The 15,711-nt window shown below is 41.5% G+C and overlaps 1 protein-coding gene across 4 annotated transcripts in view; it reads right to left on the bottom strand.

Annotated features, from left to right (window-relative positions):
• Nucleotides 1-15,711, bottom strand: part of MORN1 (MORN repeat containing 1) — a 213,603-nt gene that overhangs the window by 147,131 nt on the left and 50,761 nt on the right. For all 4 annotated transcript variants that reach the window (XM_031962999.1, XM_031963001.1, XM_031963002.1 and 1 more), the window contains exon 10: nt 13,689-13,867. In XM_031962999.1, coding sequence (XP_031818859.1) covers nt 13,689-13,867 — 179 coding nt within the window. The remainder of the gene's footprint in view (nt 1-13,688; nt 13,868-15,711) is intronic.

Below are 15,711 nucleotides of genomic sequence, written 5' to 3'. Positions count from 1 at the left end.
CTCTCTTGTTTCATTTTGTGTAATATCTTCCTCCATTAGACCACAAGATTCTTCAGGGCAGAAATTGTCTTTCTTTTTCATAAGCCCATAGCACAGTGCCAGCATATAGGAGACATTTAATAAATGTTTTATTTTCTACCGATTCCATGGCAGTACTCTTCCTTGTTCCTCCCTTTGAGTTCTTTTCATAAAGGCTTAAAGTCTTTTCCCTGGGCATGGGAATGAGGAGGGAGCAGAAAACCCTCCTCTCTATCTTATTGAATTAGACGAGAACTTCCAATTTCGTGATTTTCAAAAGCAGTTGAGCACCTGTCAGTTTACCCAGAATCTTATTTGGACAGTCCTTATCTTGTTAAATTTTAAACGAAGGAGATATGGAGAATCAGCATATCGGAATGGTTAGAGAGCTGGCCTCTGAGCGGGAAGATCTAGATTCAAAGTTCACCTCTGGCTACACTAGCTGTGTGAACCTGGGCAGATCACCTTCCAATCATTATGCTCAAGAACACTCTAACAGATCATAAATTGTAGAGAAAGGGCTGACCTGAGTCAGTCAACAGTCTCTTCACTTGGAAGTTTCCAATATCAGTGAAATCAGAGATCACCCCTGTGTCCTTATCTTTTTTTTTTTTTTTTAACTCAAACCTGTGATTTCACTGGTGTAGGGCAAGTCCAATGAGGAAACCCCCTTTACTAGAAGAGATCATCAATATTCCTGATACTTGGAAAGTGGATCATAGTCCTGAGCTGTAGATGATTGGTTCAGGGCTAATAAGTACCAGCTGGTCCTTGAAACCCAGAATTCTAGAGCCCGAACCTACTTCTCTAAACCCTTTTACAATCTTGCTTCCCAAGCTTGTGAAATTCAATGTAAAACTGTGAACCTATTCTGCTGATAAAGAAATATAAGCCGTGTAGAAATCTTATAGCATTTTTGCCTTTCCCCCCAAGCACATTTTCGTCCCCTGGACAAAAGATTCCATGGTATTCCCCGAGAGAGTTGTAGAGTTGGGGGGGAAACCTCAATGGCTTGATGATACAGCTCATTGATGAAAGGAAATCTCCACTTCTCTTAATGGACGGGCTCAAGGTCCTCTCCATCCCTGGCTGCTCTCTTCTGCGCACTCCCCAGGCTTACCTAAACCCTGGCACCCAGAATGACACACTGTACTCCAGATCAAGGAAGGGGGCAGGAAAGTCTATTATCTATGAGCCGCAGTGCTCAAGATCAGAATTCTTCCTACATCTGCCCCCAGAAAAGCGGAAAGCCTGCAGAGTCCAGACCCAGAGGAGGGATGCAGGCCCTAAGAGGCCACACCAACTTCCAGGCCAGGACAACTTCCTGTCAAGTCACAGGACCACAGAGAGAACTGGAAGGACGATGGGACTATCAAAACAGCTGGCTGTCTGCACCAAGTTTGTGTTTTCTAAGATATTGGAAACATATAATTTTCACAACTGCCTTGAAGGTAGGCGCTCCAGGTTAATGGTCCTCATGTTACAAACAAGGAGCCAGAGGGTCAGAGAGCCGAGGAGATTGGGCTGGGGTCACTCAGCAACCGAGGATCAGGATAGAATTTCAATTCAGAATCTAGCCCGTTCTTGAGACTTCTGCAAGGTTATCTGCTCCCCACCCCTTCCTTTGACAGAGGGCATGGCCCATGCTCCCCCCAATACCTGCCCATCACTATGACTATCTCAGCAAAGAACAAGGTGTCAGCTCTTACCAAACCCAAAAGAACGAGGCTGGTAATGGCCTGCATCGATCACCTAAAGGCCAGCCCCCCTAATTCTGAGAGGCTCCAAACCAGATTAGTCATATATGGGGTGGTGAATTTCTTAGAGCAACTCCTGGAGACTGTTTCCTATCTTGGAAAAGGGCCATATTTTGCATCAGTGAAGGAAAATCCACTAATCCTTGTATTGCACTTCCCATCATTTTATATTATCAGAGTCAAAACATTTCAAAAATTCAGTGCTGGAAAATGCCTGAAGCAAATACATCTTAAAAACAGCACCTACAGAGAATCTACCATACTTTCATTTTGAGAAACTGACCCCCACCCAAGGCTGCCTTTTTCCTCCTCCGAGTGGAGTACCTGAACCAGACGAGGTGAGATCTCTCAGGACAGTTGTGAAAATAGAGCAAGGCTTCATCTGCTTCAGAGTTGGAGTTGGCCTGAAGGTCCTTGAGCATTGACCCAAGGGCTTGCCTAAGTCCCTTTCCTGCTATCCTCCCATGACATCATTTTCGCCCTGCATCCCATCAAATATGGGCAACTATGTACTTACTGGCCAAGTTCAATTTCTTGGGTAGTTCCCAAGTTTAGAATGTAAGACCCTCAGCCAATGAGGATGAGGGTCAGTGTGGGAGGGACTATTTAAAGTGTTAAACCTGTCCCAAAAGGTGCCTCCTCCTTTCACTGGAAGGCCATGGCCCGCTTCTCGCCAGAAGGTACAATAAACTCTTGTTTTGCTCCTAGAGATCTCTCTCCAGCTTTTTATTAAAAGGTGACCCCTCACCATTCTGAGCCACACATACTTGACCATAACCAGCAGCCATGGGGCAACATATACACACCCAGGAAGAGGAAGTCGACAAATGAAAAGAGTTATGAAGAATCCTCTAGAAAAAGCAAAGAAAGCTTAAAAAGGGTCTCCCTTTTCCTTTCTTCACAAACTAACGAATTACCCATAGAAACAACTCATAGCACGCTCTCTATTTTCATAAGGCCTCTGCCCACCCCGAGGGTTGTCAAGCTTGGGACCGCTTGACGAGGTTTCATTTAAGATAAATACTTATATTCTCCATTTCCATCCAACCCTCCTCCCCCAAACCAAGATGGGAGATAGAGAGACTGACAATATTCCACGGAAAGGAAAATCCCATGCTGGGCATTAGCAGCTGTATATTATTTTGCTTCCAGCGTCTGGAAAGCATGAATCAAAACAATAGCAAATCCCTGATCCTTGGGCCCTGGACCTCTGACAGAGCGGGGATTCGGATTATTTAGGCAAAAGGGGTCCGTTGTAACTTCTGTAGATGGAATTTGGAACCGACTTCAAAGAGCCGCGAAGTCAAGAGCGAAACGCGCCTTGAAACATGAAATTCAATATTAATTTGGCCTGCGGGGTGCCAAGAGAAAAGAGACATATTTATTTAACATCCTTACTCTTGTCATGATTTCAGATTGGTTCAGGTGCTTAGTAATGGTTCCTCTTCTCTCTGTTTACTGTGATTAATAAAAGAAATCGCAGCAAGTCAACAGCGCGAGAGACCAAAAAGCTGACTGGTGTGACTAAACCCAAACTAAACAGACCGGGGCATTTTAGGAAATCCCCCTTGTCACCCGCTCCCCACAAACCTTTTCCTCCTCCAAGGGAGCTGCCTTTTGTTTGGATACACAGAGACAGGGGCCAAGCCCAGCCTTCCTCCACAGAGTTAGTTGCTCCTTTTCGCCTTAAGATGCAAATCACGTATTTACAATGTATCAAGTTCTATGGGAGGATTTAATATTACTGTTCACAATAAACTGCAGTGATTAAACTTTGATTCAACTCCCAAGCTTCGCCATCAGGCTCCCATGAATAATTCTAGGGAGAATGGGGCCGGGGCTGCTGCTGGGACCCTCGCCGGCTGCGCTCCGGAGGAAGCGCCGCCATCGGCTTCGTTCCGAGTGTCTGGGGAGCACCCCGGGGACGTCTGGGACTTGGGACCCAGATCTGGGACGGCACAGAGCACGCGGGCGCGGGCCTCCGGAAACATCGGGCCCCGTGGGCTTGGCACTGGGGCAGGGGAGGCGAGGGCCGCCCTGTGGGAGACCGCCCCCCATGCCCCCTGGCAGTATCCATGAGCCCGCGCAGGGGTTTGGCTCGGGCTCCCTCCGCATTATTAGCAGTGTGACTTTGGAGTGGCTCCCCGCTCCCTCCGGGATTAAAGACAAAACCCTCTGTTGAGCCTCTAAATCCCTTCACAACCTGGTCCCTGCTCCCTTTCTGGTCCTCAACCACCACTCTCCCTTCTCCAAGCTCTGGGATTCAGGGACTCTGACCTTTCCCCTCTTCCTGTCCCCAAAGGATGGTTATCTTGTCCACCTATATGGTTGTGTAAAAATTTCTCGGGCGTAACTGACTGTGGGAATCACAGAATTGTGGCCATCAGTGTATGTTTCATTTGTCTACCTATATAATTGTGTAAAAAAATGTTTCTCAAGCATAAATGAATCTGGGAATCGCAAAATTATGGTTAATCAGTATGTTTCACTTGTCTACCTATATGGTTTGTAAAAGTTTCTCCGAGGACTGTGGGAACTGAGTGTGGATCACAACATAGCATTTTCACTCTTTTCATTGTGGTCTGCTTGGATTTTTATTTTCTTTCTTATTTTTTTCCTCTTTGACCTGATTTTTCTTGTGCAGCAATATTGTATAAATACGTATGGCTATATTGGGTTTAACATATTTTTTACAATGTATAACCTATATTGGATTACTTGCCAGCTTAAGGGAGAGAATGGGAAGGAGGGGAGGAAATTGGAACACAAGGTTTTACAAGGGTCAGTGTTGGAAAATTATCCTTGCATATGTTTTAAAAATGAAAAACTTCAATAAAAATAATAAAAATTTCTCAGGCATAATTGAATGTGGGAATCTCAAAATTATGATTATCAATGTATGTTTGCCTTGTCTACCTATATGGTTGTGTAAAAATTTCTCAGGCAAAAAGGGGCTGTGAGTGGAAAAAGTTTAAGAAGCCTGGGGATGGATCAATCACGTATGCATGATTTTGTGCATGTTATCTTCCCCACTGTAATGTGAACTTCCTGAAGGCGGGCACTGTGTTTTTGCTTTTCTTTGTCCACCAGCATTTAGCCTGGCACTGCCAGCACTTAATAAATGCTTACTGAATGACAATTTTGAAAAAGCAGAGGATGGAGACAGGCTCTAGAGAAGAGATCCTTCATCATCAAGGCCATGTGGACTGCAGAGAGAATGGAGCCATGTGCCAGCTTGGCAGGTGCAGGAGGCCAAGGAACAGCTCCTGTGCCACAGCCAGAATGAAGGGGAGGGACTTGAAGTGAAGCGGCAGTGGTGAAGTGAAGCAGAAGTGGGTTAACTAGCCTGTGGAAGACCTTTAGAACCAGGTGGAAGATTTCTTTTCCTATATCATCACACTGTGATGGAGAGAACATTGAAGTTAGTGTCAGAAGAATTGGGTTTGAATTTCAGCTTTGCTTCTTGTTACCTGCAACAGCACGCTGGCAGATCACCTTATCCCCTGCATTTTACTGACTGGTTTTGCCGTCTGTCAGGGATGCTGGGTTATGACCTCTTAAGGTCCCTCCTGGCTCTAAGCCCACAGTCCCACAAGCTTCTGAGATCCCCAATTTGTAATCCATGAATATACAAGTGTTTGCAAAACCATGGTGGGCTTGAGCTAAAAGTTTACAGAAGGCCCAAAAGGGATCTTAAAAGACCATCCAATCCCATCTCTCACAACAGAGGCAGAATTAAGGCCGTGCCCATGAAGCGATAGTAGAACTGCTCTGGCAGCAGGGTTTCCTCCCTCTTGGGCTGATCACTCCTCTCAGACTGGCAAGGAAGGCAGGGTGAGCACCCAGTGATCACACTTCTGTATCGACTGCCTCCGGTTTCTCATCACCTTCTTCATTAATGGGAATTTCTCATTCCAGATGCAGTGCTTGATCTCAAACTCAGATTGTTCTTATTTATTTAACCCCTTGGAGTCTGGCTTCTGGCCCTGCCACTGGACTGAATCCCATGTCTCCCAGATCTTTCCGGCCTTGTGGGGCCTGCATGACCTCCTCCATCCCTTCCTCTGACCAAATGACGTCTGTCTCTCCCCCTTAGTCTTCTTCTCTGGCTCTCCTCCCTTTTGCCAGCCCTTCAATGGGGTTGTTCTCAGAGGCAAAGCCTCAGCCCTCAAACTCTCTCCTTTGGCCCTTGGGTCTAGAACATCTTTGTTCCTTCCTGGGCATTGAGCAGCTATCCTCAGGAGCAGGACCCTCCTCTAACACACACCTCCCAGGTGAACCTGAACAAGCACTCCAGAGAGAAATCCAGGGTCACTGCACTGGCGGGAAGAGCTCTTCCCTCTGAATCACCTTCCCTCAGTGAAATCACAGCCCCAGCCTCTCCTACCTCCCATCCCTCATCCCATCTCCCAAAATGCGCAGATTATTGACAATGCCCAGACCCCCCAAAAGATTGGTCTCCTCAAGGAACTTAGATCCTACTGGGATATATACAGATAAGTAAATATAAAGCATATTCTAGATACACAAAAGTAGTTTCTAGGGGAGGTGGAGGGAAAGGCCATTGTGAAGATTGGAATAGGCTTTGGGAAGATAATGTCTGAGCTAAGTCTTCCAGGGAGCTGGATTTTCTTTGAGATAAAGGTAAGAAGAGAAGCTGTTCCAAGCATGGATACAGCCCAGAGACTAATTTGACCGGAACAGAGACTGAATGAAAGACAAGGTTAAATAAACCTGGAAAAATAGGCTGGAGCTAGATTGTTGTTGTTTGTTGTTCAGTAGTTTTCAGTCATGTCTGACTGAGATACAGAAGAGGAAACTGAAGCAAGTAGGGTAAAATGACTTGCCCGCAGTCACACAGTTAGCATGTCTCTGAGGTCAGATCTGAATTCAGACCTTCCTGGCACCAGGCCCAGTGCTCTATGCAGTATGCCATCTTGCTGCCCTATAGAGTTAGGTTGTAAGGGGACTTAAATGGCAAGCAATACCATTAAAAGATAATTAATGTTTATATTATCTAAATTAGTCTTAAAATTGAGAAAGAAAACACTTTACTAAAATCCCTTTACAAGATGATTGTAGTCCTAATACCTAAACTCGAGAAAGATAAAGCAAAAAAAAAAAAAAACTATAGACAAATATCTTTAATAAATATCAACCCAAAATTATTTAATTAAATCATGGCAAAAAGACCATGGCTATTTATTCAAAAAGTGTCTTCATTATGATCAGGTTAGATTTATACTAATGATACAAGTTTGGCTCAACAATAGAAAACAATTTGCATAATCATATGAAAATAAAACACCTCTAACCAAATGATTATATTAATAGTTACAGAAAAGACTGTTGACAAACTACAATAATGCAGTCTGAAAACTGCAAAATAAGGGCTGTTTTTAAGAAGATAAAATGTGTGTGTGTGTGTGTGTGTGTGTATGTGTGTGTGTGTGTGTGTGTGTGTGTAAGCTTGTGGGTTAATTCAAAAAGCAGGTGTTATTTGCAATGGGTACACACTAGAAACTTTCCAATAAATTCAGGAGTAAAGCAAGGATGTATCCTTTCTCTACATATAAATCACATAATTCTAGAAATGTTACCAATAGCAATACATTAAGAGAAAGAAATGAAACCATAAACATCCATAATGAGGAGAAAATAATTAATCTCTATTCAGGAGATGATGGTTTAGGAGAACACAGAATCTTTAAAGAAACTAATGTAGACAACAGCTTTAACAAAGTAGCAAAATGAACAATAATCCACAAAAATCAATAGTATTTTTAAAATTCTAGCAAAATCTAAAAGGAATAGAAATAAAAATAATGCATTATAGGTCTTCAAGCCAGTCTACCATAAGAAATATTCTCAAACACTAAAGAATCACTAACATAATTGGCGAGGGATTCAGTGCTAAAGGGCCACACTAATAGAATTAAAAAAAAAAAGGATGTTCTATTTAAATTGATATACAGATTTAGAGCTATTGCAATAAAATTATCAAAGGGATATTTTATGGAACCAAACAAAAATTTTCAAAATTCATTTGGATTATTAACAAAAGATCTAGAGTTTCACAGAAGATAATGGGGGAAACATGTCACCTTTTTGGGGATTCAGCTGGAGATGTTTTGCCTTAAGTGTCTTAAGGATTTGAGGTCTGTTTTTCTCTGTCTCCATAAAAGCTATTTATGATCAGAGTTCTTTTTGATGTTTTGCTCATTTTTAAAAGTTGGAGGTCTGCTTTGCTCTTAGGACAAAAAGGAGATTGTCCTGAACTTCCTCTATAGTTGAGAGTGATTTCATGCTGCCCTGAGACAGGTGCTGCTGGCTTCCTTCTGGTGCTAGGTGTGTGTGACCAAGTCCTGCGTTATTCTGGAGTTCAGGGGCTCACTATTTATTTGCCTTTTGTAGTAGCTAGTCTGCTGATCCACTTGTTTGCTTGCATTTTGTTTTCCTTCTCAAGTTTTTTTTCCCCTAGATCTGATTTTTCTTGTGCAGTAAGATAACCATATAAATATGTATACATATATTGGATTTAACATATATTTTAATATATTTAACATGTATTGGACAACTGCCATCTAGGAGAGGGTTGGGGTGAGGAGGAGGGAAAAATTTAGAAAGAAAGTTTTACAAGAGTCATTGTTGAAAAATCACCTATGCATATGTTTTGTAAATAAAAAGCTTTAATAAAAAATAAATAAATTATTTTTTAAAAAGAGAGACTTAAGCACAAGGAAAAAAAAGACCTGACTTAACTACTATCTCCTCCATGAAATCTTTCTTGTTCTCCAAGGAGAAGTGAACTCTCCCTCCTCAAATTTTTCATAATATTTGGAACAGTATATTCTAAATTATATTACAGTTGTTGTGACATTTTATCCTTTTATTAGAATGTCAACTCCTCCAGAGCTGGCAGAATCTGTTGGTTTTTATCTTGGGATCTTCCTTGACTTGATGGGTCAGCAGGAACAGAGCTGCTGCTGATACTATCATGGAGTAGGCTTCAAGGTCATGGGCTGATCCAGCTAGGATGGGCCTTGCCTTGGAATTTTGATTGGAAGAGGCACCCAGAGGATAAGAGCAATCTAGAGAGCCTGACAGAGAACCAGGGCGGCTATCAGCCATGAAAGAGGTAGAAGGAACCGTGGCAAGGGTCTTGGACTGGATGAGTAGCTACAGTGAGACACTCTAGAACAAGGGACTGGGAGGGCTTTCACAGAACCATCTGCTATAGGACCCCTTAGAGAGCTGGGGATGTTGAGCCTGAAGCAGAGGAGGCCTGGGGAGCTGGTTAAAGGGCAAGTTAAAGGGCCAGCTTGCAGGGGAGAATAGTCTTGCTCTGGTGGTCCCAGAGGTGAAGGCTGCCTTGGGGTGGGGGAGGGCCTTCCATCCCACTTCCTTGTCATCCCCCTTCCCTAGAAGCTTTCAAACACGTAACAAGACTCATCACACATAGCTGTTGAGATGCTGCAGGACAGGATTTTGGATTCAGCAGCCTCCGAGTGGTGACTGTGTGAGCCGGAGCCAAGTAATCACTGACACTGCAGGGTTTGGGGCCAAGGCTCAGGGAAGTGGAGGGCTTGTTCTCTGGGTCTCCTGGTCTCAGGTCCTGCACAGTAACCTTCCCACCTCCCTAGCTGAGGACTTGCCCTGGTCCTTACAGGGGCATATTACAAATTTGTGACCTATTAGCATAGTATACTGGGTGGAACACTGGTCTCATAATCAGGAGGGCCTGGCGGCTATGAATCCTGCCTCCAATACTTATCTCCTCTATGATTCTGACAGTCACTTAACTTCTGTCTGCCAGAGCTTCCTCATCTATAAAATGGGGATAATAATAGCACCTACCTCCCCAGGTACTTGTTTTTTTTTTTTAATAATAGCGTTTTTATTTTCAAAATACATGCAAAGATAGTTTTCAGTATTCACCTCTGCAAAACCTTATGCTCCAAATTTTTCTCTCTCCCTTCCTTGGCAAGTAATCCAATATATGCTAAACATGTGCAATTCTTCTAAACACATTTCCACAATTATCATGCTGCACTAGAAAATCATATCAAAAAGAAAAAAATGAGAAAAAAAAAGCAAACAAAACAAAAAGAATGCAAATGCTATGTTGTGATCCTCATTCAGGTCCCACAATTCTCTCTCTGGATATAGATGTCTCTCTTCATCACAAGATCATTGGAACTGGCCTGACTCACCTCATTGTTGAAGTGCCACATCCGTTAGAATTGATCATCATATAACCTTCTTGTTGCCGTGTATGATGATTTCCTGTTGTATTCACTTCACTCAGCATCAGTTCATGTAAGTCTCTCCAGGCCTTTCTGAAATCATTCTGCTGTTCATTTCTTACAGAACAGTAATATTCCATAACATTGATATACCAAAACTTGTTCAGCCATTCTCCAACTGATTGGCATCCACTCAGTTTCCATCCAGTTCCTTAGCACCACAAAAGGGCTGTCACAAACATTTTTGCACATGTGGGTTCTTTTCCCTTTTTTATGATCTCATTAGGATACAGGCCCAGCAGATACATTGCTGGATCAAAGGGTATACGTAGTTTAATATCTCTTTGAGTAAAGTTCCAAATTGCTTTCCAGAGTGGTTGGATCAGCTCACAACTCCCCCAATGATGCATTAGTGTCCCAGTTTTCCCACATCCCTGCCAACATTCATCATTTTTTCCTGTCATCTTAGCAAATCTGAGAGGTGTGTAGTGCTACCTCAGAGTTATCTTAATTTGCTTCTCTCTGATCAATAGTGATTTAGAGCATTTTTTCATATAACTAGAAATGGTTTTAATTTCTTCATCTGAAAAGTGTATCCTTTGATCATTTGTCAATTGGACAATGGCTTGTATTCTTATAAATTTGAGTCGGTTCTCCATACAGTTTCGAAATGAGGCCTTTACCCTTGGATGTAAATTTTTTCCCCCATTTTATGGCTTCCCTTCTAATCTTGTCTGCATTGGTTTTGTTTGTACAAAAACTTCTAACTTAAAATAATCAAAATTATCCAATTTGCATTCTATAATGTACTCTAATTCTTCTTGGCCACAAATTTCCTCCTTCTCCACACATCTTTGTCCTTCTAATTTGCTTATGTATTATTCTTGATGTCTAAATCATGAACTCATTTCAACCTTATATTGGTATAAGATGTTAGGTGTGGGTCAGGGCCTTATGTCTGCCTTTCTAATTTCCAATTTTCCCAGCAATTTTTGTCAAATAGTGAGTTCTTATTCCAGAAGCTGCGGTCTTTGGGTTTATCAAACACTAGATTACTATGGTCACAGATTTGTGAACTTAACCTATTCCACTGATCAACTAGTCTACTTCATGGCCATTACCAAATGGTTTTGATGACCGCTGCTTTATAATATAGTTTAGATCTGGTACAGTTAGGCTACCTTCATTTGAAATGCATGGTTTTCACAGTGGACTTTGTGCACAATGGAATGCAACAGCATAGGAAATTAATTTTATATTTTTCCATATAATTTTATTTTAATCTTTGTTTTCAGATTTCCCAACATTCCTAACTAGCCTAGCCTCCTCCCATTTATTCATTATGTTAATCAACTAAATTTTATTAAGTATTAGATAGAGTGGTGGGCCTGGAGTCGGGAAGACCTGACTCAAATTCTCAGACACTTCCTAATTATGTGACCCCAGACAAGTATTTAACCTTATTTGCTTCAGTTTCCTCATCTGAAAAATGAGCTGGAAACAAATTATTGGAGCATCTTTGCTAAGAAAATCTCATAGCATGTCCAAAAAAGTCAGACAGGATGGAAATGACTGAACAAAGAACATTATGTCAGGCATTGGGGAGCCAAGAAAGGTAAAAGGAGTCCTTAAGGAGTTCACAGTTCTGTCCTTTATGACAAAAACTTTTTGAAAAAAAGAAAAATAGGAAGAGAAGAAAAAAAATCTGCAAAAATGATCAATTCACTGAAAAAATCTGCAGTGTTCAGCACCCATGTCCCTGTAACCTCTGGAGAAAGAGGGAGAAGTATCTTCTCATAGTTTTTTTTTTTGGGGGGGGGGAACAAGTTTCAGGTATTATTAATGCTGGTTTTCCTTTTTGTAGTAAATCAAGGGTTCACACTGGCAAAAAAATAACTGAAGCAAACTTTTGAGGGCTTGATGCTTATAGAATAAGAGTGAAATCTCTTGTTATCCTAGTTCACAATAGGCAATTAACATAAAACATGGGACAAAATAAACGAACTTAACAGATTCACTAAAAAATTAATTATACAATTATAGAATTTCTCTTTACAATAATTCAAAAAATGCAGTAGAGAAAAAGCTAGTGTCAGACCCAGGAAGACCCAGATTTAGTTCCTTTTTCTAACCCTTAGCACACTGGCCGGCCTCTTGGAGTTTTTGGCAACCCTCTGCCAGTTTACATTGAAGATCCAGTGCTGATGTACATTAGGAGAAAAAGTGTCTTTGGGAATACTTCTTTAGACCAATAACATTCCAGGTATGACCATATCTATAGTTATTTCTCCCACATTGCAGGGGTTAGATGCACAGCACCCCCACAATTTAGAATATCTGTGTAAAATTTCTTGGTTTTCTAAGTACCAGAGAAAAAATGAAATACTATAGTATTAAAAATAAAAGATGTTGATATTATATGATACTATAAAGATATTTTATGCATTTCTGAACTTCTAAACTTTTCCTTCTTTGGCTGCTGTCCTTCACATGCCAACTGCAGTTTTTGCAAAACTCCTGACAAATTCCCATTTAATGTCCTAGGTCAACCCGTGATGGGCATGGGCAAGGACACAATGTGGAAGGGTTAATTATAGTCTGTCTGTCTGTCTGTCTATTTGTCCTGTTTGTCTATCTGTCTGTCTGTAGAGCCTATCTATCTACCCTATCTATTATTCTATCCTCTTCATGTGTCTGCCTATTTATTTATCTATTATATCTGGCTGGATGGCTGGCTGTTTGGTCTGTCTGGCTATCTTTCTGTTCCCATATTGTGACCCCAGATGTATCTGTCCATCTATCTATCTATCTATATATCTATCTATCTATCCAATCGGCTATCTATCTGTCTGTCTGTCTATATATCTGTCTGTCAGTCTATCTAGCTCATTTATCTATCAAAAGAAATTTTACAAGCCAGTCTTCCTCACATACTAGTTTCTACTTCTTTGGAAAAGAAAGAGGCAGCAAGCTGATTAATGTTCAGAATGGGACAAATGAACTGGAATGTCATCCTACTTCCTTTCAAGAGTACTTGAAGTCATTCCATTACTCCTTTATAGTACCCTAGTGAAATCTGTAATTGTCTCACAGATAGAAATCAGCATAATAAACCATCCCATATTCTTCCCCCCCCTTCTCTAACGTTCAGAGCACTGAAGAGGCTCTAATGGGCCTGGGAGACTGAAGTAGATTTGGGGACCAGAACGAAGGTGGGTGTGGACAGAGTATAATTGGAGCATTCCAGGGTAATCACAAGATTTAGAGCTGAAAGGAATCTTAGATGCCGTTTAATCTAATTTCTTCATTTCATGATACTGGGTATTATCATGGCAAGAGTAGTTGCCTCCCTCGTAACTCAGAGCCAAGAGGGTATGAACCTGAACTCAGGTTCCTTCCAGCTCCATAATTTTATGAGCTGGTGACTGCATGAGGACATATTTTGAACTCAAGTAGCCAAAGGGAGCAATGGCTCACACCCATTGTCCTCTAGAGACCATACATGAGAAATAGAGACAAACTTAAAAGAAAGTATAGGGTGGGAAGGGGACATATAGCCATGGTATTTGAAAATTCTAACCTCTTCACTCAGAAGTATGCCAGTGATTTATAAGAAGCCTCATTTTATTTAGAACAAGTAGTCGACTAATCAAGAGTCTTTACTTACCATCCTGGTCGTCAGGGTCATCTTTTGCACGGTACAATAGGGATTCCAATAGGGATTCTGGTTCCAAATCTTCCTTTTGGAAACACAAGTCATCTTCAGGATGTTCGGATTTGGAAGATCCCATCTCTGGCTCTCCAGATGCCGGAAGCGTCAAAGGGTACGCAATACACTCAAATCCACTGCCAAAACCAAAACCAACCAAAAAAATGGTTTGACTCAAGTGCAGAGCCACCTTAGGATATTGATAAAATCACCCAGTTAGGATGTATACCTTGTTGTGAAAGCTATAACATCTTCTGGGTTTGAAACAGAAAGAAGCTCAAACATTTGAATGTGCTAAAAAATCATATAATACAAGTGGCTTTGGGTAAGTCACCCTAGAATGAAGCTATATGGGTGGATTCCAACTGGATGACCCCCAGTACTGGGCTTCTACCCTACTCCCAACTAAACTGCTTCACTTAGACACTCTATTGAAAAGTGAAAAAGAAGACTGAACAGGGACTATAGAGGCCTGGGTTCCAATCCAAGCTCTGCCATGCCTTAGCTAGCTGGCTTTGGGTGAATCGCTTTCCTAAAAAGAGCTCAGCTTCCTCATCCATAGGATGAATATGACAAACCCTCCCTTGCCTCCCTCAGCCAGTCCAAAAGAATTGTCAAAGCCACTGAGTCCAAGCTAAACAGGCACAGGATAATGTATGTCAAAATGCTTTATAAAATGTAAGGCACTCTGCCAAAAGCAGGCATTACTATTATTATCATTATAACAACAAATTAAATTTTAATAAGTATTTGTGGAACTGAATTGCATGATGCTGATTTCCCTGATCAATAGCAAGGAATGATAAAGAGCCCAATCTTGAGAGGTGTCCGCCTCATGGTCTCTGCTGCAGATTGTATAAAATGGTCAAGCATTCTTCTTTTATTCTCTTCATTATGGGGAGTGAGAGCTCTCTCCCAAACACAAACTGCAACCTCTCCTTCCATATCATAGAAGGTAGCCAATAGAATTTCTCCTGTCAACCAACCTTCCAGTAATGGAGTCATCAATATGAGAAAAAACTGTTTTAAAAACCACTAAAAAAACAAGGCACATCTGTGGTCCTTGCTGCTGAGTTTGGAGGATTGCTTGAGTTTAGAAATTCTGAGTTGCAGTGGGGTAATGCTGATGGGGGGTCTACATTGAACCCAGAACCAATATGGTGAGCCCATGGGTAGAGAAGACCACTGGGTTGCCCATGTTAGAAACAGAGCAGGTCCAATTTTTTGTGCCTGTCAATGGTAGGATCAAGCCTATGAGTATCCCCTGCCCTTTCAGCTCTGGGGAGGGGAGACTTGACAATAATGACAACAACAAAAAAATATTTAAAAGTGTACATTGAACACTGTTTTCCATAACTGGTGGCTTATTGTTTAAGTTACCGTAATATATTGGTTAATTATTCGTATTAAAAAAAAAAAATCTAAGAGTGGTTCTCAGATTGAGGATCTCAGACCCTCAGGACATTTTCCTGCCCTCTACTTCTTGAATTTGAATATTTCATTATATGGGATTGTCCCAAGCCACAATAATGGAGTTTTGAAAAGAAATACACTCCCTCCTTGGTTTGAGGGAGCTCTGCTGCTGCTTTGAGAAAGAGACAGGAGGGAAGGCTTAAAACCAGGTTACGATCCAGGTTCATGCTATAGGAGGAGTGGTTGAAGAACCTGGGGATATTTAGCAAAGTGGTACAATGCATAGTGGTCAAAAAGACCTGGGTTCAAATTTTGCCTCCGAAATGTACTAGGTGTGTGACCTTATGCAAGTCACTTAACCTCTACCTCAGTTTCTTCACCTGTAAAATGGAGAAAAAGGAGGAGGAGGAGAAAAAGGAGGAGGAAGAGAAAAAGAAGAAAAAGAAAAGGAGAGGAAAGAAAAGAAGAACGAGGAGGAGGAAAAGGAGAAAAGGCTTAGGAGGTAACATTATCATATTATCAATGGCTGTCTTCATTCATTTCATGGCTATCATATGGAAGAAAGAAT

The sequence above is a fragment of the Sarcophilus harrisii genome, chromosome 3 (assembly GCF_902635505.1).
Source record: "Sarcophilus harrisii chromosome 3, mSarHar1.11, whole genome shotgun sequence".
NCBI classification, from domain to species: Eukaryota; Metazoa; Chordata; class Mammalia; order Dasyuromorphia; family Dasyuridae; genus Sarcophilus; species Sarcophilus harrisii.
Note: the sequence above shows the minus strand (reverse complement) of the source record. Positions and strands in the feature narration are given on the sequence as shown.